The sequence below is a fragment of the Natator depressus genome, chromosome 9 (assembly GCF_965152275.1).
Source record: "Natator depressus isolate rNatDep1 chromosome 9, rNatDep2.hap1, whole genome shotgun sequence".
Taxonomy (NCBI): domain Eukaryota; kingdom Metazoa; phylum Chordata; order Testudines; family Cheloniidae; genus Natator; species Natator depressus.
The window spans coordinates 72972273-72986867 of NC_134242.1; the positions used below are offsets into that span (position 1 = coordinate 72972273).

General features: G+C 41.0%; 1 protein-coding gene across 2 annotated transcripts in view; it reads right to left on the reverse strand.

Moving 5' to 3' along the window:
• Positions 1-14595, reverse strand: part of LOC141994242 (connector enhancer of kinase suppressor of ras 2-like) — a 530195-nt gene that overhangs the window by 52343 nt on the left and 463257 nt on the right. For both annotated transcript variants that reach the window (XM_074964467.1, XM_074964466.1), the window contains 2 exons: positions 2818-2866; positions 1190-1365 (listed from right to left, as the gene is read on the reverse strand). In XM_074964467.1, coding sequence (XP_074820568.1) covers positions 1190-1365; positions 2818-2866 — 225 coding nt within the window. The remainder of the gene's footprint in view (positions 1-1189; positions 1366-2817; positions 2867-14595) is intronic.

A 14595-nucleotide genomic window follows, 5' to 3' on the forward strand; every position in this document is an offset into this window, starting at 1 on the left:
ACATTATTGAGGAAGAGAGAAATGGGAGATGAAAACTGGACAGCTCTGACTTATGGTCAAAAGCCAGGTCAAGTCCAATTAATAAAGATAAAGAATACATTGTTCCCCACTGTTAATTCATGAAGATAGTTTACTTAAACATATGCTGTTGACAATTTTTTATAAAGTGACCGACTTGTCAGTTCACTAACCATGCCACAGTAACACCAGTCCTTCTGTGTTAAAGACAATACAGAGCACATTCAAATGTGAAAATTACTTTCAACATCATAGCAGGAATTTGAACCCATTTGTTTAAAGAGTATATTACATCTTAACAGTGATTGTATTGTGGACACCTCCCTTCCTAATGGTGACTGAAAACATTACTGTGGCAATTTCAACAATTGTTTGCATGGAAAAGTAATATTAGGAAAATATTTCATGTAATTTTCATTTCCTTAAATGTGATTTAACAGTGGAAGAAGACAACCAGCACAATATGACCGGCCAGCTTTCTGAAGACCACCCATAAGTGCTGCGCAGATCACTGATGGTTTATGTACCACACAGCCTGGGAACCACTGGCACACATAAGGAGTACCATCTGACATTTGCAGACACATCAATAAATATATTGGTATACACACAACACAAGCATACTCTCACACTGTTTTATTATTACCCCCAACATAATCATACATACAAGCATACATTCAAACTGTTTTTTTATTACCCTCAGCATAATCTAAGAAAATAAGTCTCCATGACTCAAATCAACTGCTCTCCTGAGTCAGGTTTTCACATTTGGTTTAATTTTTAGACTGTAGGGATGAACTCATCCCAGGTGTAACACATGGCTAAATTTCCCCACACTGTTGATAATAGGGCAAGATGACAGAGAACATCTTGTTAACCTAATGAATAACAAATATGGAAAAGAAGTACTGTTTATTGCTGACACTTGTAGTTCTCGAAGAATGCCGTGTAACTATTTTATTGTTAGACTTGCACATAGATGATTGAAGACTTCAACTGAATCATTGCAACTGAATTTTTTCCTAGCCAGACCCATGTATCACAGACCCATGTCCAAGTAAACGCTGCGTATTTAACTACTAATTGGTAAATATTAGCTTCCTTTATTTAAAAAGTAGCAAAATTTAATTTAGGCTGTTTTTTCTTTCTTTCCAGTGTAGCATATACTTACATTCTGGTTTGTGTACCAGTACAATGAAGAATCCTTCAGAATAAACCAGTATTTTTTCCATTTCTGTGTAAAGTATCCTTTGGCATCTTTTTTCTTCCACAGCCAGCCCTCACAATCTCCATGGCCCAAGTCTTTGCAGGAAATCCGCCTCCTGCTCCCACTAGTCAGAGAGCTCCCTGTAAATGGGAAGATAACGTGAGAGACTGAGGGATCCTATTGCTATAAAAATAAATACAATAACTTACTTTTTAAAACTAGTGATGAGCCAAAACAGGAACCTCTAAACTGAAACCCTTCAAATTTCAGGGTGGAGGGTGGTTCAGATTATAATTCCTGAATCTAGATGTCCTATGATTTTGGTTTCCAGATGGATGCAAAGATAGAAGAGGCGTGGTTTGTAATTCTGGTTTGGATTGAATAAAATCTTATCCAATTATTTATTCTCAAAGGAGTTCTGCCATATGGGGCCAAAATCTCATTAAAATAGTTTGTGATATTTTGGCATGATCAAATCCAAACCAAAAACCTAGCCCTGATTTGGTCTTTAAGTGGCATAAACTTAAATCTTGATCCAAATCCAAACACCACTTCCTCAGTCTGTTTTTAGCTCTTAATTTTAGCTGCCCTAAAATAAGTCAAATTCTGGTAAGGAAGTTTATTGTCAAGAAAAAGGGAGTATCATCATTCCATAAGAATCATGGAGCAGTATATGCCCACAATACTTGTACTCTGATTTTAATTCATCAACAATATTTTAGATTTACTGAACTTAGTTTAAATGCACTGTAACAGGAAAATACCTAGTCTTCATTACTTCAACACATCCTAGTTGATAACCCTGAAATGTCACTCTGTCTTACAGATATCGCTATCAAACAGAATTTTTTCTTAATATTGTATAATTTTTCCTTAAAAGCCTACAGCAAAGTTAATTAAAACATTAGATGCTTTACTGTGAAAAATCAAGTTTACATTGTTACATACATTATATTTGTCTGACAGCTGTGAAGCAGTGCCAGAAGGTTAGATCACATTAAATTACTACCCTTTTCTTGATAGTATTCCATTGATCTTAACATTTTCTTCTTTTCAAAAGAAGATACTGCATCCTGCATACAGCTTTCGAAATACTATAAATTTATTGACTGAGTAAAGGAGAAGTCTTTAGGCAGTGAGTTAAAACTGCGAACAGAATAAAAAGACCAGTTTGCATGTACTATGTATAAATTATACCAGATTATAGAATGACAAAAGAAGTGCCTTTTTATTTTATAACTTTTTATCAAAAGATTGTTTTCTTGATATTCACAAATTGTTTGTTTTTTTAAAGAATAAAGTAGTAAGAAATGGCATAATATATGTCTTTCTGCCACTGAAATCAAGGGAAGTTTTAACACTGATTTTAATGGGATAACAGGTCCACAGTACGGTTCCCTTGAGTATTTACAAGCAAACTTGTAGATAAATGTATATATCTGGAAATACATGAATTAGGTCTGATCCCGACAGTGGATCTGTATACGTGACCCACACTCCTCCCATTGCCATAATAGGGTCTTCATTTTCTAAAGCCATAATAGGGCCTTCATTTTCTAAATTCTGAATACTTATCAACTGAAATAGTTTACCTTTTGACCATTTTTTGGTTTTTACCCTCAGGGAAGCGTAGTGGAAAGACTATAAGGAGAGAAAAAAATATGGATGAGTACCAGTCCATGCAGTATTAAACCATGTTATTCTGTTGATATACAGTAATCTCTTCATTAATGATTGTCTGTGTCCATGGTCTTCCTATCTTTGCCATTTCAAGCACGAGAAAATCTTAATTTTTAATAATCATATTATAAAATATTGTAATAAAAGTAACACAATTTGCAGTTATTAGGCAGCAAAAAACGGTAGTAATAATTGTGGTACTGAGCAATCACAATAATCTCCTTTGGTGTTATTTTGTTTTATAATAATAGGAGGATAAAAACAAACAACAAACAAGCAGAACAATGCAATGCTAAATAAATAAACTAACATCTGTATTTTCACAGAGCTACCTGGGGTATTTAGCCACATGCTTCCCTATCAAGTCAACAGGAGCTCTTGACTGAATCCTGATGAAGTAGTGAGGAGATAATTTCATGGGGGTTTCACAGGCATTATATAATAACAAAAAGTCACATAATCATTCATTTTAAGAATAAATTAAACTGTAACACACAACTAATCAATTCAAGGGGAAATTTCTGTCCTGAATCTTATAAAGTTAATATGTGATTTTAGTCTTTGTTTAATGCCATATTAGTGGGAACTCATATACAAGTCCTCTAATTATATCCAGGTACATGCCTGCTGTAGCAATGAAATTACACCCAAAATTTAGTAACATTCTTTTGTGACTGCAGAATATACCATTAATTCGGAAAACAATGGAAAGTAAGTCATTTTTATACATTTTAAAACATAAGTATTATTTAATGGAGAGTGGGGAGATTTTTTATGCATGGGAATGGCACGGGAAAAAGAACAGGCCAGCTTGAAGGAGAAGTGGACTGCTGGCTGCTGAGGCTGTAGTCATTAGCAGAGCAAAGGCAAGGAGCTTGTGGCGTTGCAGATACATATGTAGGGCAGGTTTCAGAGTGGTAGCCGTGTTAGTCTGTATCAGCAAAAAGAACGAGGAGTACTTGTGGCACCTTAGAGACTAACAAATTTATTTGAGCATAAGCTTTCGTGGGCTAAAACCCACATCATCGGATGCATGCAGTGGAAAATACAGTAGGAAGATATATATATACACACAGAGAACATGAAAAAATGGGTGTTGCCATACTCACTATAACGAGAGTGATCAATTAAGGTGAAAAGAAAAGGAGTACTTGTGGCACTTTAGAGACTAACAAATTAAGGTGAGCTATTATCAGCAGGAGAAAAAAAATCTTTTGTAGTGATAATCAGGATGGCCCATTTCCAACAGTTGACAAGCAGGTGAGAGTAACGGGGGGTGGGGGGGATGGGGGGAGTGGGAGTGGGAATAAGCATACAGAAATAGTTTTACTCTGTGTAATGACCCATCCACTCCCAGTCTTTATTCAAGCCTAATTTAATGGTGTCCAGTTTACAAATGAATTCCAATTCAGCAGTCTCTCATTGGAGTCCGTTTTTGAAGTTTTTTTGTTGTAATATTGCAACTTTTAGGTCTGTAATTGAGTGACCAGGGAGATTGAAGTGTTCTCCAACTGGTTTTTGAATGTAGGGCAGCGTCGCATGGTGAATGAAAGGCATACTTTTTCATCTGTTTTGTCCTGTCTGACATATAGATTGTGAGCTCTCTGGATCAGGGACTGTCATCTTTGATATTTGTCTGTATAGTGCCTAGCACACTGTGGTCCTGATCCTTAACAGGGGGTTCTAGCTGGTACCATAATACAAATAAATAAAAAAATAATATAATGTCTACATCCATCACATAAATGTACACAGTATTTCAGGTGTTTTTACCATATTAAACATCTATCTGTAACACTCTAGTAACTAGAAGTTACTGTGGTTAAGCAGCAGATTTTTTTAAGGAAGTTGATCATAATCATAAGCAATAGATACAATAATCTAAGCAAATCAGAGTACAAGAAACTCTACAGCTATTGAGACTTAACTGTACAGTGGTTGTTTCCCTTTTAGTACAATTCTTTGTGCTCTGCTTGCCTCCAAGGGGTTGATTTGTCTCTGTAGGCCTATTTCTCAATAACCACACAGTGTGTGAATTCTTGTACTGAGTGAAACCCCTTCCTGTCAGCTGTGCAGGTATTTGCATAATCCCACTGCAGTTATTTCTCAATGACCACACTGCACTGCTCTTTGCTCTGATTTGCTGCTATAATCCCTTTCTGCCCAGACTGGTTCTTGTTCTCAGGATTTTCAAGCTGATTACCAGCAAAAATGACACCACCTTAGCTTTTTATTTCCTTCACATGAAACAGAAAAACATCACTACTAATATGAAAAGGAGAAAAAACAAAGAAATTACCTTTTCCAAAAACAAATCAAAGAAACCACTCAAATGCAAAGAGAATGGGGGCTGAGAAAATGTTTAAAGGGAAACTGTTTTCTAAATATTTTAAAAAACCAAACCCCAATCCCTTTGAATCATTACCCTCCCTCAGGCTGCATTCTGCTCCCACTGAAGTCAACAGGAACTTTGCTACTGTTCAATGGGAGCAGTTTGGGGTCTTTCATCTCATTTCTATTTCTATCTCACCCTACAGGTCAGCAGGGCTCTTCTTGTTGGTTTACATAGTCTCTTCCTCCTAGTTTAATTCTGGAACAAAATGAAAACAAAATATACTACAATCTGAGAGGCAAAGAGCCTGGCTGGAACACAGAAAGAAAAGGGAGTGAGGAGAGGAAAAAAGATTTGCTGAAGGCTAAAGGGAGAGAAGGGGGATGGGTTGGAAGAAAGACTCAGACATCAGGATGATGACCATGATATGCATGCCTAGACGTGAATAATATAATTAGTACAGTATTCCAGCCCAGTTATTTATTTTGATATTAAATTAATTTTATGTCTTCACATTTTCATTTTCAACGTGAATATTTTTGAATTGATCATGCCTTATTTCATCTCAGAAATTATCATAGGGCTAGATGACATTTTTGCAGATGGGTAGGACATGGCTATGACTTCTGGTCCTTAGACAAGTATAGGAAGAAGTTTGAGATTGTGAGAAAAGCACATTAACTGGATATTTCTGCTAAATGATAATCAGTGAGACAGTTATTGTTAATATTAAAATGTTGTCCTTAAGCTTCAGAGTTAACAACCAAGTGGAATACATGGGGCAAATATTACCTAAGACTACTGTTTCAGCCTATATGCATATGCAGGCAGACATCAGTTTGTACTCCATTCCTGTTTTCAATGTTATCTCTGCAACCAATATGGGCTAAAAATATGGGTTTTTTTAAAAAGAAAATTTAGATTCTGAAGCTCAATTGTGCACAGCAAGTTCCGTAGCCATGAATTGCAGAACACACAAAGCTCTGAATATAATATTAGATCATAATAATAAACAAATGTTTAATTTAGATTAACTGCTTGCCATTTTATGTTTTAGACCACAGTGAAAAGTTTAAGATAGTACTCTAAATTGGTGAACTTATATTTTTATTTCCACACAACCAATTTAAACATACAAAACTGAGTATTCTTAAATTTGTTGCAAAAATATTGTTTTTGGGTTGAAACTTTGTGCTGAATTTCAGTATTCATAAAATTCTTTCTGTTCAGTTATTTCCCCCTGAAAATAGACATTTATTACAGGAAAACTGGCAGAACTCGAACTATATGGCCCAGATTCCTTCCATTACCATTTCTTCTCTATTATAAAAATTGTATAAAATGAGACATGGGCATTTGGTGCTTTTATTAGCTTAGCAAGATCTTTCTGTTCAGGGAGGACATCTTTCTGTTCTGTAAAAGTAGCATTTTTCTGAATAAGTAGACCACATAAAAGGCCAACAAATACCACTGCAAATACACCCCGTTATGCTGTTCTTTTCATCAGAAATTCCCCTGACAGTCTAGCCTGAAATGAGAGACAAAAATAGCTGAAAAGTTACTCAATAGTGCAAGACTGTTTGCAGATACATCAGATATTCTGAGTTAGCTCAGCACAAAGCAAAGATTAAGTATAAATCCCAACAAGATGGCATTATTAGACTGTGACTATAGTTTGGGCCACAGAGGGAAGTTGTAAATATCAACAGTCCTTTGTAGATATGAAATAACAATGAGAACCTGAAAAAAATTGTGCAGTTACAGTGTTATAATAAGTGCAACAATATTTTACTACTTTAAAAATTTATGATTTTATTCGTTAGACAGGGGTTTGGTTACAGAGGCAACTGCAATTTAGTGATTAGAGCAGAGGACTGGGCATAAGGGACTTGGGTTCAACTGACGATTCTACCAGTGACTCATTGTGTAACCTTGTACGAGTCACTTTTCTATGTGTCTCAGTTTATCCATATGTAAAATCAGAATAATGCTTACTTATTTTTGTAAAGGGCTTTGAGTTTCTATGAGAGAAAGTGCTGTAATAAGTGCATAGTCTAATTATTATTCATTAAGGAACATCCTTCTTTTGAGTAAGGGTTGAATGTGGAGTATAGATTATAAAATGTACAGTAATTCATTTAAAGATATGTAACGAGGGTTATAATTTAAACACTGCACAAGCATACCACATAATAGGAGCATCTGAAGATAGGACTCTGAATGCTGGAGAGGCTTAAGCAAGGCATAATTTTAAATGACAGTGGTGGATGGGAGGGATTGTCTCAGTATCATCGTAGGCCTGCTCGTTGTCCCCTTAAAATTCAGCCAGAAGTGACCTGCCATATTTGGCAGCGTGAGCACTTTCTGGCCCCGAATCTCTCGCAGGAATCAGCTACGCCGTACTCCTGTGAAGCCTGGCTCACTGCACACCAGACCGAGTACCCACAGACTCCCACTGTCTATAGCAATGCTCCAGGGGCAGCTGTACACTAACGTGTGTCTAGAAATTCTTCTGGCCTCTGAGTCATTCTCTCATTTTTCTAGGCCTGCTCCATTCTCTCTTTTGTTCTGGCCACTCTCCCAGCCAACAACAGTACAATGTTTGACGTGCTGCAGATAGACAGAGTTGAACTCTGAGACTTACAAAATCCATAAATGTAACAGGTATGATATCATGCAAAGACTTAGTAAATTCTCTCCATCTGCTGGATGGGGGACCTGTATTTCAAGCCTGTGGAGTGGCATGGAATATTGAAGAGAGAAAGGCCAGCAGTATGTTGCTGTTTGTAGGAGAAATATTGGAAACGAGGACATAGAATGGATGTTAAATGGGAAAAAGTGGCAAAAAAATTAAACAATGTATTGTGGCTTTTATGTATTTATTTTAAACCAGAGCAGCGAGTAAGATTTGCTGTGCAACCAGACTGCCCAAAGAATGATTATGCTTCTTGTGAATGGGGATGAATCAGGATGGAGCAGGCTGCTCCCTCTAACACAGTGGCTCCCAGCCAGGGGTCGAGGATCTCCTGGGGGGCCATGAGCAGGTTTCAGGGGGTTCACCAAGCAGGACGAGTAGTAGACTCATGGGGGCCCAGGGCAGAAAGGCTAAGCCCTGTCATGCAGGACCGAAGCCCAGGGCCCTGAGCCCTGTCACCCAGAGCTGAAGCAGAAGCTTGAGCAACTTAACTTCATGGAGGCCCCAGACAATTGCCCTGCTTGCTACCTTCTAATGCCGGCCCTGGCTTTTATATGCAGAAAACAGTTGTTGTGGCACAGGTGGGCTGTGGAAATTTTATAGCAGGGAGGCTCAGAAAGAAAAAGGTTGAGAAATCCTGCTCTAATACACTGTCCCTTCTCTGTGGGCCATTGCAGGTGACTGTCTCATGGCCCTTGCTCCTCTCCATCACATTTTCAGGACCCAGAGTGTGCAATCCCCAATCTGCTGAGTGCTGGGAGCACAATGACTGCTATTTATAGAAGCCTTTTCACAGCCATGTAGCGGTGACATAATGACCCTGGATGGGTCATATACAGTAAGGAATGAATCTTTTATCTCAAAATTTGTAGCAGAGACATAAATCTGTAAGTGGTCTAGTCACTAGAGTTAGGGGAGTGTGGGGGGGGGGGCGCGGGGGGAAGAGCCACACTCTGTAAGCATAGGTTACAGTTTGAGCTGAAATGTACATTGATAAGACATGACATTTAAAATGAATAAATGATATCGTCAGAACATTTTTAGAAATAGCTTACTGCTTACAATTCCTTAAAAATTCAAACAGAACAGGCTGAGAAGTAGAGTAGCAGTTCCTCAGAATGAGCTGGAGAATGCCTATATCAAATTATTCATAATCCATTACAAATCTCTAGATCTGATTCAACATAAAAATGGTGAGAATAGAAGCACAATAGATCAGAGAACAGAAGAGACTTGCAATTTTAAATTATGAGTCAATCAGCCTCATTTTCCTTCTTCTGTGTGCTGAACAGCATATAAAATTATGTTGGTCAAAAAACAAAGAAAAAAGGGCATGAGTGAATACACTGAGCAATGAATGCTTTGGTAACTTACAAAACTCTAGATTCAAATTTTAAGATGCAATGGAACCAAATAATCCACTTTAGGCTACACAGTATAAGTAGGTTTCAGAGTAGCAGCCATGTTAGTCTGTATCCACAAAAAGAAAAGGAGTACTTGTGGCACCTTAAAAAAGAACAAATTTACTTGAGCATAAGCTTTCGTGAGCTACAGCTCACTTCATCAGGTGCATGCAGTGGAAAATCCAGTAGAGAGATTTTATATTCACAGAGAACATGAAACAATGGGTGTATGGTAACACCCATTGTTTCGAGCTGTAGCTCACGAAAGCTTATGTTCAAATAAATTTGTTAGCCTCAAAGGTGCCACAAGTACTCCTTTTCTTTTTACAGTATAAGTAAACATTTTACACTTGCAACTTCAAAATGATTCATAGAGTGGCTATGGGAACCAGCCGGAAGATGAGAGAATGTACCATGGTTGTCAGCATTTATGGCCTCCTCTCAAAACCACAGCATGAAGTGTGATGTTAAAAGAGCAGCACAAAACATAGGCTGACAACAGTCTGCATTTGTGAAGTTCCAGCAGCGACACAAACCTCAGCATAACCACAGAGGGGAACATGTTTAGCTGACACAAAATTACCTAACTGAAAAGTTGCACCTATGTTTAAATAATACAACAGAGATCAGTGATTTAGACTAGCTGAAAAGATTTAAGGAAACTAATACGTTGAAGAAAATCTGGTTGTATACACCTCAGCTATTCTCACCCTCAAGGTTTTTACCTTAATCCAATAACTGAGCGCAATAAAAACATTGAAAACACACAAGTAGATGCTCCCACCTGCAGTGCAGCCTTAGAGTAGGTCTGTGTACATTATAGTGCCATATTCCTGGGGAGCAGCAGTAGAAGTGCTGGCTAACCTAGTGAGGAGGGCTTTAAACTAGGTTCACCGGGGGAAGGAGACCAAAGCCCTGAGGTAAGTGGGGAAGTGGGATACCAGGAGGAAGCACGAGCAGGAGCGCACGAGAGGGGAGGGCTCCTGCCTCATACTGAGAAAGAGGGACGATCAGCGAGTTATCTCAAGTGCCTATACATAAATGCAAGAAGCCTGGGAAACAAGCAGGGAGAACTGGAAGTCCTAGCACAGTCAAGGAATTATGATGTGATTGGAATAACAGAGACTTGGTGGGATAACTCACATGACTGGAGTACTGTCATGGATGGATATAAACTGTTCAGGAAGGACAGGCAGGGCAGAAAAGGTGGGGGAGTTGCATTGTATGTAAGAGAGCAGTATGACTGCTCAGAGCTCAAGTATGGAACTGCAGAAAAACCTGAGTTTCTCTGGATTAAGTTTAGAAGTTTGAGCAACAAGGGTGATGTCGTGGTGGGAGTCTGCTGTAGACCACCGGACCAGGGGGATGAGGTGGACGAGGCTTTCTTCCGGCAACTCACGGAAGTTACTAGATCGCAGGCCCTGGTTCTCATGGGAGACTTCAATCACCCTGATATCTGCTGAGAGAGCAATACAGCGGTGCACAGACAATCCAGGAAGTTTTTGGAAAGTGTAGGGGACAATTTCCTGGTGCAAGTGCTGGAGGAATCAACTAGGGGCAGAGCTCTTCTTGACCTGCTGCTCACAAACAGGGAAGAATTGGTAGGGGAAGCTAAAGTGGAGGGGAAACTGGGAGGCAGTGACCATGAGATGGTCGAGTTCAGGATCCTGACACAAGGAAGAAAGGAGAGCAGCAGAATACGGATCCTGGACTTCAGAAAAGCAGACTTTGACTCCCTCAGGGAACTGATGGGCAGGATCCCCTGGGAGAATAACATGAGGGGGAAAGGAGTCCAGGAGAGCTGGCTGTATTTTAAAGAATCCTTATTGAGGTTACAGGGACAAACCATCCCAATGTGTAGAAAGAATACTAAATATGGCAGTCAACCACCTTGGCTTAACAGTGAAATCCTTGCTGATCTTAAACACAAAAAAGAAGCTTACAAGAAGTGGAAGATTGGACAAATGACCAGGGAAGAGTATAAAAATATTGCTCAGGCATGTAAGAGTGAAATCACACTTGGAGTTGCAGCTAGCAAGAGATCTTAAGAGTAACAAGAAGGGTTTCTTCTGGTATGTTAGCAACAAGAAGAAAGTCAAGGAAAGTGTGGGCCCCTTACTGAATGAGGGAGGCAACCTAATGACAGAGGATGTAGAAAAAGCGAATGTACTCAATGCTTTTTTTGCCTCTGTCTTCACGACCAAGGTCAGCTCCCAGACTACTGCACTGGGCAGCACAGCATGGGGAGGAGGTGACCAGCCCTCTGTGAAGAAAGAAGTGGTTTGGGACTATTTGGAAAAGCTGGATGAGCACAAGTCCATGAGGCCGGATGCGCTGCATCCAAGAGTGCTAAAGGAGTTGGCGGATGTGATTGTAGAGCCATTGGCCATTATCTTTGAAAACTCATGGTGATCGTGGGAAGTCCCGGATGACTGGAAAAAGGCTAATGGAGTGCCCATCTTTAAAAAAGGGAAGAAGGAGGATCCTGGGAACTACAGGCCAGTCAGCCTCACCTCAGTCCCTGGAAAAATCATGGAGCAGGTCCTCAAGGAATCAATTCTGAAGCACTTAGAGGAGAGGAAAGTGATCAGGAACAGTCAGCACGGATTCACCAAGGGCAAGTCATGCCTGACTAATCTAATTGCCTTCTATGACGAGATAACTGGCTCTCTGGATGAGGGGAAAGCAGTGGACGTGTTGTTCCCTGACTTTAGCAAAGCTTTTGACATGGTCTCCCACAGTATTCTTGCCAGCAAGTTAAAGAAGTATGGGCTGGATGAATGGACTATAAGGTGGATAGAAAGTTGGCTAGATTGTCAGGCTCAACGGGGAGTGATCAATGGCTCCATGTCTAGTTGGCAGCCGGTATCAAGTGGAGTGCCCCAAGGGTCGATCCTGGGGCTGGTTTTGTTCAATATCTTCATAAATGATCTGGAGGATGGTGTGGATTGCACCCTCAGCAAGTTTGCAGATGACACTAAACTGGGAGGAGAGGTAGATACGCTGGAGGGCAGGGATAGGATACAGAGGGACCTAGACAAATTAGAGGATTGGGCCAAAAGAAATCTGATGAGGTTCAACAAGGACAAGTGCAGAGTCCTGCACTTAGGACGGAAGAATCCCATGCACCACTACAGACTAGGGACCGAATGGCTCGGCAGCAGTTCTGCAGAAAAGGACCGAGGGGTTACAGTGGACGAGAAGCTGGATATGAGTCAACAGTGTGCCCTTGTTGCCAAGAAGGCTAATGGCATTTTGGGATGTATAAGTAGGGGCATTGCCAGCAGAACGAGGGACGTGATCGTTCCCCTCTATTCAACATTGGTGAGGCCTCATCTGGAGTACTGTGTCCAGTTTTGGGTCCCACACTACAAGAAGGATGTGGAAAAATTGGAAAGAGTCCGGCAGAGGGCAACAAAAATGATTAGGGGAGTGGAACACATGACTTATGAGGAGAGGCTGAGGGAACTGGGATTGTTTAGTCTGCGGAAGAGAAGAATGAGGGGGGATTTGATAGCTGCTTTCAACTACCTGAAAGGGGGTTCCAAAGAGGATGGATCTAGACTGTTCTCAGTGGTAGCACATGACAGAACAAGGAGTAATGGTCTCAAGTTGCAGTGGGGGAGGTTTAGGTTGGATATTAGGAAAAACGTTTTCACTAGGAGGGTGGTGAAACACTGGAATGCGTTACCTTGGGAGGTGGTGGAATCTCCTTCCTTAGATATTTTTAAGGTCAGGCTTGACAAAACCCTGGCTGGGATGATTTAGTTGGGGATTGGTCCTGCTTTGAGCAGGGGGTTGGACTAGATGACCTCCTGAGGTCCCTTCCAACCCTGATATTCTATGATTCTAAGCGGGGGATCAAGTATTTGTCAGCAGTGGTGATATTTAAGCTGGAGGGTAGGGGTGAGAAAGGAGGAGGTGTAGTGAGAGTTCTTCATAGACTGTATGGAAGGTAGTGATGCACCATCAAGGGAAGCTCCTTCCAGCATTCCCTACCTTCCTTAGCTTGACTGGGGAGATAGCAAGCAGGTGGAAGTGACACCTGGAAACAATTTGTCAATAGCACAGGTTTATGCCTTTAGTGAGCAGAGGTCTAATTTCCTCAGTGCAGTAGGTAGCAGCAGGAATGGGCTTCTGGGCCAGGAAGATAGAACGAAAAAAAGAGAGGGTGCAAGAGGTCAACCCATCATTCCCACCCATCTCAAACATGTTCCACATGAAAGATTTTCTAAGAACATGTACTTCAAGGGGAGGCCTATAAATCACAGCAGTTAGTTCTCCTCCTGTATTTGTGTACTATCTCAGTCACTGGAGTGGATGTTTCATTATGCATACTGTGATAGGGTCGGGCCAGATGGCTATCGGAGAGTAATAGAAGGCAGATATATTAGCCCCAGGCTAAGTAGGTCCCTTTTCCCTGGGTAAGATAACAGGGAAGGTTTTTTTTTTTTTTTTTTTTTTTTTTGAAACAGAAAAGAAGTTTATTTGTAACAGTTACAGAGATTACAAAGAGATAAAGAAAAACTTAGCAACAAAACAACGCAATCAGAAGGTATAACACAACAGCTTTCAGGAGGGAGAGGTGTTCAGGCTAGCCCAGGCCCAGAGCGGGGGGGCTTCCTCGACACTCGTGGTCTTCCACCCTCCTGAGTTACCTGGTGGCCTAGAGCGGGGGGGCTTCCTCGACACTCGTGGTCTTCCACCCCCTCGAGTTACCTAGTGCCGCGCCCAGGGTCACCGACCCTCCCTCTCCTGAGAGTGCCCGACAAGATGGGCACGGCTGCGGGGTGGGTGGTTGGGAGGGAGGGGGGCACACCCATGTATTATAAGACCCCTCCTAAATAACAATAATGATGGTATTCACAGCAGCTAACGGCTGTGGCTGGCGTCTCTCGCTCTGTCCCTCAATCAGAGGGTCAGACGGAGGGAACCGGACGGGGTCACCGAGCAGAGAACCCCGGACAGCGCCCACCGTTCCTCGAAGGTGTCAAGGGAGTCGGTGGACGCCGCCCAGAGGAACTCCGCCCGGATGCGTGAATGTACTGAGGATCGGAAAACGGCCCTACAATCGCAGGACGCCTCATGAGCCAACCTCCGCTCTCTGGTCTTATAAATGGCTGTCTTAGCCAAGGCTAGGAGGAGGCTAACCAGGAGATCCCGCGACTTGGTGGGGCCACGGATGGGGAGTGTATAGATAAAGAGGTGAGGGGAGAAATGAAGCCAAAAGTGCAAAAGAATATTTGTGAGGAGCCGAAAA